We start from the raw sequence: 11,519 nt of genomic DNA on the forward strand, positions 1-11,519 counted from the left end.
GATATTTTATATTTCCTTGTACTCATCTCCAAGCCGTTGGTTATAGTTATGTTGATTACTCTTGGTCTGGTGAGAGGTTTTCTTCTAACTTTGTTCCTTCATTGTTGGATGTCTTATATCCTTAAAAGCAGCAGGCAGACTATGAGATGCTAACTCATTTGTGGTGTGAATGGATTGCTACAATTAAAGTTTACCGGTCAAGTAATTATGAGAAAAAGAAAGGGTAATGATCAAGTGGTTGTTTGTCTTGCATGTATTCTATTGTCAGATGAGTGCACCCGCATACATTGAAGTTGTTTGTTATTTCAGTTGAGGCTTCAGTATTTCTCTGTGCAATTGGAAGATTTGGTTGCAGGTATCTTCTCCAAAGATCTGGGAATATTTGCTCAAAGAATAGTTGGCTAGTTAAGTATGACAGATATTTATGTCACATTAGGTTTATAGGGAAAAAAAAACATTATTCTTCTTCTGATGGACTCTTTTTTCTTTTCCTGTCATTTCTTCTAAATGCATTCTTTCTGGGTGCCTTTCTTGTATGCGTCAATCTCTGCTGTCAATTAAACAAACAACTGTCAGTTGACTTGAAAAGCATTGCCTCTTTTAGATATACCAAGATGTGCATGACGGTTTTACCAATTGTGATTGTCAGTTCTTTTGTTTATTGCTGTTGAAAAGCTTTCTGTCATGCTTTTTAAAATGCACTTTTTCCAGCGTGGAAATAGTATATGCACTTGTTGTTTGCAAGAGAAGTGAATTTTATGAATGAAACAGGATAATATCATGACTATCAACTAGTTCAGTTTTTTAAGTTGTTGGAGATTGGTTCCAATGATTTGGGCCCAGGTCCCACCCTCACCTGATTTTCAGCTGGGTTTCCTCCCATCCTAGTTCTCAGGAAAAAAAGAAAGAAAGAAAGAAAGAAACCGGATCATGTCATGTTTTTATTCCTTTACTAGTATGTCCATCACTGTATGTATGAAAAATTAGCATTTGGTTTTACACTTTTTTCATGAACTAATATTGCTTTTGATATGTTTCAGTGCTTGGATCAGCAATAATTATTGAGATCATTATGTTGCTTCTCCTTGGTGGGGTGCTTCTGCTTTTTATCTGTAAATGTATGAAAGCTCTTTACAGGGAAAGAAGTGACCGTATTGATGATGTAACAACTACCAAAGAGGACAATATTGATCACCAAATTGTGAGTGTTCCATATTTGCCCATTTCTACTTCAACTGAAGTGAACTGCCCTCGTGGTGTGGACTTGTGTGATGACATGGATTTGTTATAATGCATTACAAAGTAAAGAATTTCTCTGAGCTGTTATACAAATATCTTCTCATACAATTTCTTTCTTTAAATTCTAGAATACACTTTAATTGCCATAATTCTTTCCACATGTTTATCTCTTATTTTGATATGTAGAACTGGTATTCTCTATGTTTAAATTTTATAGCAAAACCAGGAAATGTGGAAAGACTTGGTTCTTAGCTCTTATATCAGATTGTGATTAGTTTGTGAACATCATGCAGATGAATGTTGCGTCATCCAGGAATGCAACATACTTTGAAGGACGTTCCAGCCCCTTCTCTCTCAAAAGCCAGCATTTGACGTTTCGTCAATGGTACTTGTTTCTTAGCATCAGCATTTTGATCTTGTTAAGTTGATGAACTAAGTGAGCTTGAAATGTTTATCTAATGCCAATCTGTCATTGGGATCTGGAGTACTGGTGCCATGCCAATTTAGCTAGGGTCACATGGTCATTGAAACCTAGCTTATACACTGTCGCCTCTAGCTTTTCATGACTTACAACGGCACAAATGGGCAAGATAGTTCAAACATAATCCTTCTTTAGATTTTCCGCTGCTTAAGGGGGCCCTGAGTTGAACGCCTTGCCGTATAGCAGTGGTCCTTAACTTTTTGGCATTCAGGAAGTTTTGGGCCATGGATCGCGAGGTCAATTGAATGGACAGACTTGCTAGCAAGCATGTGAGGTACCCTCCACATAGCAGTGGATCTATTGGTTGATCTGGATGGATAGCCATCCATCAAATTATACAGGCAGAAAAAACCGCTAGGGTGTTCAGAAATTTGCCTTATGATCTTATTCTGCATATACTGATTTCACTAGTTTATTTTTTGTGAACGTTCAGGTCTCACCGAGGATTCAAAAGTGAGGAGTCTGGGAAGGATGAACCATCATCCTCCCAATTTACCAATGTTGGACGTCGGCCTATCCCTCTTAATATTGAGAGGCAGAAACTGGGAGAGTGACTGAGATCATGTGGAGATGTATGTGATGCTATATGTAGATAAGCTATCTATAAAGATGGTAACATAATAATATTAAAATCCAATTTCTTTGAAATTTGTTCGATCAAGTCTCATTGTGCTGCTGCCATCAAATGTATCTAAAGGCTGTTGATTAATCTCCTTTCTGTGGTCCCCGATTAGTGTGTTGATCCAATAACTGAGCTCAGAGTCATGTGTAAGTGCCTGCTCTGCCCGTTGTCAGCTCACCATTGTGTCTCTGTTGGATAGGATCACTTCAGCAAAACTCGGTGGATAGACCGTCTTGCTCAGATTTGTTGCAATATCATGAAACAAATATATGCGGCAGTGGTAATAGATGACAAGCGTATTTTATGGGCGGAATTGGAATTTGTCTAAATTTGGGAGTTGGGCTCTTGGCTTATCAGATCTGCTCTGAAGGTAAAAATTTGTCTCGTTATTTGCTTCCCTTAAACCATGTCATCCACATACATCTAGTATAAACAGCAAATAATCATGAACTTCTAAAGGTTTGATTCGGAAAAACTGAAAGTCGATGAGTTTTTTCTTTTTAAAAACCAAGTAATTGTTTGTTTAATTGTTTTATAAAAATAAGGGAGGGGGGGAGTTCAACATATAATTAAAGAGAATTTTCATTTTTTCCTCAAAAAATGAAAAAGAAGCTTTCTATTAGAAAACTCGTCCGAAGGAAAGTAAAAATTCCATTTCCAGGACCCAGGAGCCTAGCATCCTAAACATGACATTGAATGCCACATGTCTACCGGGACTTTTTAACTCCAGCAAATTCTTGAGCATGCTGGTTATAATCTTGGTTCCCCAGCCCTTTTTAACGGAAGGAAGAGAGCGGAAAATCTGAAATCTGAGGAGATTCAAGTCAGCCTGTGCGGTGGTGGCATTGTGATGGTTAGTATTCCAGATGCTGGAGATCTACACGGTTCCTTTTCATTCTGAATTTCTGATGCAACTGAGAAAGAAGTTTGGTCGGCTTGAGTTTGATTCTGTCCACCTCATCCTAATTCCAGTTTTTAAAGTTTCCACTATAATCACTCAGGACCAAATGCTTGGGGTTGCACCATCCGAGACTCGAAACCTGGAATTTTTTATTGGTAGTAGGGGGGTGATCACGAGGGCCAGTCCGCGATCACAATTCCTGTTTAAAGATTTCTGTCATGCTGTGTAGTATTGTAAATCTCAGGCCATGAACTTCATGCAATGATCTGGGGACAATAAGACGCAAGAGTTGAAAGTCCAACTTTGTCAGCTCAGTCCCTGCAACGAGCGGAAAGATCCATTTAATAACATTAAGCAACAAAAGTTTGTCCACCATGGCAGCAACATATTTGAAATTGAAAAGCAGTTGAAAAAAAAAAAGGCAGAGGATGGAAGCTAAAGAACAATAACAAGAAAAGAAAGAGGAAAAAAGGTAGTTTCTGCTTCTTTATCTGTAGTGACATTACAAAACAACAAGGTTCCGGCCATTGGATGGGGTCAAACATTTAGCCAATTGACAAAATAACTGAAATTCTCTTGCCATTTTTGAGACATTAGGAGGATGAAGGAATAGCCTCAGCTGATTTGAGATCCTCAGCAGGTCTGCCAGGAGAAGGAGCTGTTGGTGATGGAGGAATGTAGATTTTAGCTCTTCGAAGAATCTCTGCAACAACCCAGTGCTTTTGTTTGCTCAGAGGCCTCGATGGATCCAGTCTAACCTGAAAAGAACAACAAAAGAAATCATAAGTTTCACAAAACAGAAAAAGATGAGCAGAAAATTTGTTTTTTGTTTACTTGGACCATTATACAAATAGATGAGAGCTATTTTCTAGCTTCACAGTTTCTCACTTCAGTGACTTAATCTCATTTTGCATATCCAAAAAGAAATTCTGCAAGGCTATGACAGCATATACTCAAGCATAAACAAACAATGACAAAATGAAGATAAAAAGAAGAATCCAATAAATCATAGGCTCATCTCATTAGCAAAAGTTCGAGTCTTCAAAAAAATCAGAAAGCATACCCACTCAAGGCATGATGACAGACTTGCAGAAAAGACGGGGAACATCAGATGATAGATCCACAGTGTTCCCCCTTCCTCTTTTTAAGTAAAACACTTTTCTCATTTTTCTACCATTACATGCAAAGCAAACTCTATGATTGATGGTATGGACCGAGAATGAGTATCATTATCATAATCATCAATCTTAATCTAGAAGTATCGAAGTTGGTTAAAAAGGGGATGAAATCAGTTAAACAAATGGCTGGTTGAGTGGATCCAGCCATAGTAATATTCACAAATAGTTTGACATGCAATAAAACCGACCAGGGAAATTTAAAGCCAGCTTTTGCCCAAATCAGGATTCCTAATCTCCAGAAGGGCAAGAAACTGTTGACATTATGCAGGTCTTACTAATATGTGAATAAATAAAGGAGAGCATCTCCTACCAACTAGTGAATAGCAAGTCCTTCTAATGCTACAACATTGCCATCATGTTTGGTGAACTGCAGTTTGGTGAATAATAGTTCTACAACAAATGCTTGTCACTAAGTGCAAGTCACCGAGGCTGAAATTTAGTATTGCTTCAAAATTGTGATAGTAGAGTCATGTCCATTTGCATCATGTCTAGTTGGACAAGGTCACTTGAATTGATGTCATCTAATTCGGAAGTATTCTCCTAAGTTGGGTCCAAATAGGTTGGGATGGGCCAAGTCGGGTTAGGCTTGGTTTGGACAAGTCTAGTTAGATTAGGTTAGACCAAGTTGGGCTGGATTTAGTAGAGTTGGTATAGAGCATAATTTGCCATATAATCCATACTGAGCATACCAACATATTCCTAGACATACTGAGATAAAAATTGAGAAAAATAGTTAAAGGGCTGTTTTGGTATGGGGTGCGTACCGTATTATACTGACCATACCATACCGAACCAGTAAGGTGTATGAATATGATACCCAATACCAAAATTGTGGACCTTGGTCTGGAGAGTTGAGGCTTGCTATTCATCCTCTCCTGCTCCATATGTTTAACTAAGGCAACCCCCAGCCAGAGTCAAAATGCAAAGTGGAGGAGTTGAGGAAATCTAGTCTGCCACACTGGTCTAATTAAATGCCTAAGTCGCTCATTCTTGACGTGAACTCTGGTTTGAGGAACCACTTACACTGACAAACAGTGCAGTATGATAAGCAGTGATCAGATAAGTGGCTAAGATGTTGAGCAAGGAAATTGATAGAGAATGTGCTACTTGCTGGGGTCAAGAAACTGTTGACCAGATGTCTAAGCAAGCTACAAAATATATGACAGGCAAAAAAGTAAAATCAAATGAAACCTTGGAAGCAAAGTTATTTAGTAATGAGTTCTTCGTAAAAGGAACGGCAAAAACAAAATTCTGAATGCATAAAGCACCCAGGTTAAAAATTTCTACCATATTTTTCAATAGTTGTGCGATATTGTTGGATCATTTTCCTGCTAGATACACTCTTTGCTATTGTAAATAATCACATCCATAAGTCCTAATTGTGAAAACTATAAACCTGGATGAACTTTTAATGTAGAAAAGTGCATGCAACTTGTTGTTGCAGTTGATAGAAACTAGTACAGAAAAACAAAATCAAGTTTTAACAATTTAGTTTCGCAAACCTACTGGTAGCATTGAACAAAAATGCTTCAGCAAAGCCAGGCATAAGCAGATTTCCTGCTTGTTTTTGTTTAATAATCTGCTCGGTAGTTTGGATTAGTTTCAGCCATACTGTTCTGATTCCAGTATTGCACGGTTTCAGATTCAAGAGAATGTTGATCTGTTCTAAAACCAAGGGCTCAAATCATATCTCATATATTTTATATCCTAACAAACTGAAGCACAGAAATACAGAATTACATTTCTGATCTACGCTTCCGATAGATTTCTCGAAAACAGAACATTTTATCAATATTTTTAATTAGGATACAATCTAAACCATGGTGGAAATGGAAAAATTTGGAAAGCTGGAGTGAATAAGTTGATGGAGATGGCTCGATGAATTTGCTGTGCTAATTGGATTAACTAGGAAAATTCTAAGAAAAAGTAGAGTGGCAACAGGGCTTCAATGGAATATATTTCAATTAAATACAAATGTAATCAGTAGCTCACTTTCATCACCAATTATGTCAGCAGTAACAAATATAGCATAATGGGACAACGAAGTTCTATATTGCAATCAAGATAAGCATGCATCTACACAAGTATAACATGCTTAAAGAGCTTACTTTAAGCCATAAAGTACCTTCTTCAACTTGTAAACATAACTCCATGTTCTTTTATCCAGGTACGCTGTAGATTGATCTATGTGGCTGCTTATTATTCTATTCAAGGATGCAATAAGAAAAGTGAACTTCAAATCCATTTGATAAGTCACTGATGTATGCAGGAGTTTTGGTATTCCAAATCGAAGAACTGATGATAATCTATTTTGGACTTTTACATGTACCTTGTAGGCTTTACTGCAACTCTTGCTTAGTTACATCTACATATACAGGAGAACCAAATAACAACGATGTACAACCAAAAAAAGCCTCTTCCCACTCTGTGCTTCTTCTAGCATCCTCCACAGCATTCTTCTTATGTCATTCATTCGACAGCTTAGTCTACTAAGCAACAAGTCCATTCAAAAGATTCCAGGAATTTTGTTATGTAAATTATGCTTCTTATCGCCCTAACAATCGTCTTATCATCTGCCCCCACAAACTCATAAAACTCCTCTATCAAGTATTCAGAGATCTCAAACTAACCAAAAAGCCTATGAGCTAAGCTGTGTGAAAGAACTCAAATACAATTTCATTTCGAGAGACAAACAAATACGCGAATCTGAATTAGAGAAACAGAACCTCAATTCAGTATTTAAAAAAAATTCGACTTTTTTCACAAACATAGAAGAAGAAGCAATAGACAGAAACAAATCAGCTAAGGAATTGAGTACGAAAGAAAATTTTGGAGAAAGGGATCGATCCACAAGGCGGATGAGAGAGAGAGAGAGAGAGAGAGAGAGGAAGAAGAGGGATTATTACTCGGTCGCCGATGTTGCAGTCGTTGTTCTCGTCGTGGGCCATGAACTTGCTGGTGCGCTTGACGTAGCGGTTGTAGACCTTGTGGTGGAACAGCCGATCCACCGCCACCACCACCGATTTCTGCATCTTATTCGACACCACAATCCCCACCACCGACTTCATCTCTCTCCCAATATCTATCTCTCCTTCGATTGATCACAGAACGACCCCTAGAAAAAGATTGGAAGATAAACCCGCTTCCCTCTCGTTCCTCTTCGATCCGAGAAGCTTTCGAATGGCAATGTCGGATTAGGGTTTAAAGGTTTTTGGGTCGAGTTTACGGTCCAATTTGGTTTGGAGAGCGACTCAAGTACAAATCGCCCGGGCCGGGCCGGGTTGGGGTAGGCCGAAACCCCTAACGTATCCCGACTTCCCGTCTAGCGGAAGCGGCGGCGAGGAGGAACTGGGGTTCCCATCTCCCTCCTCATCGCCCTTTGCCACCGCGGCCTCCGCCCCGACGCCCCCGTCACCGAACCGTCTCTCCGCTTTCCCTTCCATCCCAAATTAGCGGAGCATGCATTTCTGGAAAAAAAAAAAAAAAAAGAAAAAAAATTCCAGATCGAGCTTATACCAGGAAGGCCGGAACACCATACCAAAAGGCAAAAAAACTCGGAAAGCATCCACCAATTTGGTTTATGCATAAGAAAATGAAAAGGAAATAATTTTATGAATAATTGGAATGTATATTTTTTTAATACTTTTTCTATATGTACCCACTCTTGTAAATATCGTAATTAATATTTTAGTATACTCTCATAATTTTTTATTATGATATTTTTATTTTTACAAAAATGGCAATGAGAAGATAACAAAGAGAGATTTTTTTTTTCAAGTGTGATCTTACCAAAAAAAAATATTTTATTTTATTTATTTATAGTTGGTATGATCTTTATTCACGTTCAATTTTTATTATTTTTTTCTTTACTTGCTTTATGTTACCTCAAATTTGCAATAATCTTTTTTTTTTTGTTGCATGCTTGTAACTAATTTTTTAAATTTTTTTCCTTATTTTTCTGGAAGCCAATATTTTTTATTATTTATTTATGTATTGCCATGATGATAATTAGATGAACTTTTTATTTGTTGAAATCAAGATTTTAATTTTATTTCTTTAGTCATACATTGCTTGGATTATGGATGAAAATGATATTTTTTTTAGATTGAAAATAATAGATAGAATTTGAGAAAAATATTTTAAAATCTCAAAGCATCCTACTTTAAATATAGCAAAGATAAAGATTTAATATTAATCTATAATCTCTTTCTTCAAATGTGTATTGCACATGTGCAATTACCGATAAAATATATAAATATATTGCCTCTATTCAGAAACTATTATTTAGATTTATATACAAATATTTAAGATTTATCAAATATATAGTTAATATGAGATTAAACATATATCTACGCAAGTCACTACATATTCTGTATTGATATTCTCATTAGAAGTATCAAAAATTCAATCACAAACACCACAATCAATTTGTGATTAGTCCAAATGGGCCCAAGTTGTAGTGTCACCTAATCTACATAGGTAATGGGTCAGGTTTGCTCTGATATCATTTATCATGATCAAGAAATTTATCTAAAAAGATTAATCTAAAGATATTATTTACGTTTAATATTTTTGTATAAGTATCGAAGATATATTCAATGCATAATTAATATAAAACTAAATATATGCTCGCATGGTCCTTTCATCCAAAGATCACCGGGGCTCTTTCTACCTTGAAGAGTTGGGAGACAAAGATGAAGCGCCCCACCTTTCTGCAAGTTTTTAGGAGAGCTATATATAGATGTGCATATCTCAACAGGGGTAGAAGATCTTTATCTTAGATGAATCAGAGAAGTGCCATATGGGTTTAGCAATTGGAATTTCTTGGATAAATAGCAGCATCTCAAACTCTAGTTCATCCATGACAATTTATCAACGAGTAGTCTAGCAGAACCCAGACATGTGGGACAAATATTATGTGACTGATGTCAAAATATGGAAGGTGGAGATTGCAGTGATATCATCACTCTCCCTACTTTCTATCACTAGAATTCCATCGAGGCCACGGCCTTCTTATGCTATGCTCAATAATATGGCAATTCTATACCATAATCTCGACAAATATACTTTACTATATATTAACCAGTCTATATAGTGGCATATTTTTGAGTTTATCTTCCACAATACTAGAGAACCACCTTTAGAAGCCTTAGGATGCAACCAAACATATGGACCTTCATTATAAGTATGATCAAAGTTCAACTTAAAATAGCAAAGTGGTTCCTCTTTTCAATCCGAGAAGCATGAATATGCCATGTGCACCCCACAAATATTATTCATTAATCATATGTTAACAATCATTCTTTATAAATATAAAACCGTAATAGTCTGCAAAGCAAAAATTGCAGTTATGCCAAGAGAAAGTTTCTTCATACCTGGACTCCTAATCAATGCCTTCCAAAGCAATTCCAAGCATTTACAGGGTTTCTTCAAGATGGTTCTCTACACCCACAGCATATATTTTCTCTACAACTCAATTAAAAGGTGTTAGCAACTTCCTAAAACCAATTCATTGCGCATAATTTTGTTTTGCTTCGTGTGATGGCTGACTTTTGTCCCTGAAGTATAAACCAAGACGTTATTTCAAGGATTTTTAACAACCAAATCATGTAGTAGAGACAACAAATGCGTGCAAAACTATAAGAGATGCATGCAAACTGAATAGTAAATGCATGCATATATCTATTTGATATGTGTTGCATGATAATGAATATGTATGAGCAATCATTAGCTTGGTACGATAGAAGAGTATGTTCGGCAAAAACAGCCAGAGTATATAAAGATTGATTAAACATGTGCTATATGACAACAAGTATATTCAAATATACGATGACATTGTACGAGTTCCATAGATGAGGGGAATTACATGCGTATGTATTACCTCAAATCAATGATCATGTTGGTGACATTGATCAAGCTTGCAAAATGATGAACAACTATTTCAAAGATTGCAACTTTTAATTTCACATTAATTTCATGTCTTTATAGATATCTTTATCTGCTAGGAGAGTAACAGGCATTTTATTATTAATTGAAATGTAGAGTGTGTCATTTATCACTAAGGTCGGTTTGGTTGGGATATGTCAAATTATGAGATAATTTGATAATCCATAGGAATCATTTATTTGAGAAAATTATTACAACGGAACATAATTTTTATTCTGTTTGATTGATAGAAAAAAAATTTACAAAAAAAAAAAAAAGATTACTATGTTTGATTAATGATAATCCTATATAGAAATATGATGAAATTTATAAATATATCTTTCAATATAAAATAAAATTTTTAATGCTAACATAGTATTGTCATCTCCAATTAGCTTTTATATAATGACTATAATGACATAATCTTTTGTATAATTCCATCATTATCTTAAATTTTTTGTAGAAATTTTTTATTGAATGAATTTGAAAAGATATCGGAATAAATTCAATGATTACATATGCAGCTTTATCGAAGATATTTTTGTCAAGTAAGAATTATCACTATTCGAAAATTTATCAAATATTAATTTTTTTATAATTTTTTTATTTTTTAAAAAAAATAAATATAAAACTCATCAATTTTTTATTATTTTTATTTTTTATTTTTTATAATAAAAATAATAATTTAATATAAAAATTATTTTTTTATGCTAGATGACGTCCAATTAATTGGGTCTTAAAAAAAATTAAATGTTTCCGTCAATCCGCTATGTGAGTATAAATCTCATCAAGTATTGTGTCATGTGAAATGAAAACTATGTGACATTTATTGTCACGTGAACACATAGCTATAAATATTGTCCTTGGAGTTTGTTGAGCGTTTGAGGCCGGATTAAGCCCAAATCATTAATTTTTACCGTAATGTCTCAAAAGAAAGATTTCTAAACATACGTAAAAGAATTCAAAACTCTGATAAAAACTTTTTTTTTTCAAAAAAAAAATTATTATGCACTAGCCGAAAGGTCAAAACAAAAATAGCAGGAGACAAGAGATCTAAAATTTAAAAAATAAAAAATAAAAAAATATTATAGAAATGATAATTTTAATCAATTCATTAGATATTCGATCCGATCTGATCTAAATGGGACGAATTTTACTTGATCTTATTAAAAT

General features: G+C 35.3%; 2 protein-coding genes across 10 annotated transcripts in view; one reads left to right on the top strand and one right to left on the bottom strand.

Moving 5' to 3' along the window:
* Positions 1–2,368, top strand: part of LOC105050934 (protein GAMETE EXPRESSED 2) — a 33,984-nt gene extending 31,616 nt beyond the window's left edge. For 6 of the 9 annotated variants that reach the window (XM_019852165.3, XM_073261884.1, XM_073261885.1 and 3 more), the window contains 3 exons: positions 1,041–1,201; positions 1,533–1,624; positions 2,154–2,368. In XM_019852165.3, the coding sequence (XP_019707724.1) occupies positions 1,041–1,201; positions 1,533–1,624; positions 2,154–2,274 (374 nt within the window). In that variant the 3' untranslated portion in view covers positions 2,275–2,368. Of the gene's footprint in view, positions 1–131; positions 225–268; positions 356–1,040; positions 1,303–1,532; positions 1,625–2,153 lie in introns of those variants that run through there. The other 3 variants (XR_012143367.1, XR_012143368.1, XM_073261886.1) reach the window with 3 other exon arrangements.
* Positions 2,369–3,704: 1,336 nt separating this feature from the next.
* Positions 3,705–7,844, bottom strand: LOC105050761 (uncharacterized). Its single transcript, XM_010930903.4, has 2 exons — positions 7,328–7,844; positions 3,705–4,001 (listed from the first exon to the last, which is right to left on the bottom strand). The coding sequence occupies exons 1-2, from the start codon at positions 7,487–7,489 to the stop codon at positions 3,837–3,839; spliced, it is 327 nt and encodes a 108-aa protein (XP_010929205.1). The 5' UTR covers positions 7,490–7,844; the 3' UTR covers positions 3,705–3,836.
* Positions 7,845–11,519: the final 3,675 nt, after the last annotated feature.

Source organism: Elaeis guineensis, chromosome 8 (genome assembly GCF_000442705.2).
Source record: "Elaeis guineensis isolate ETL-2024a chromosome 8, EG11, whole genome shotgun sequence".
NCBI classification, from domain to species: domain Eukaryota; kingdom Viridiplantae; phylum Streptophyta; class Magnoliopsida; order Arecales; family Arecaceae; genus Elaeis; species Elaeis guineensis.

Coding starts and splice junctions, on each gene's coding strand:
- LOC105050761 (XM_010930903.4), bottom strand. CDS start 7,489: ATGAAGTCGGTGGTGGGGATTGTGGTGTCGAATAAGATGCAGAAATCG. Junction 4,002..7,327: donor ACTGCAACATCGGCGACCGA/GTAATAATCCCT, acceptor TGTTCTTTTCAG/GTTAGACTGGATCCATCGAG.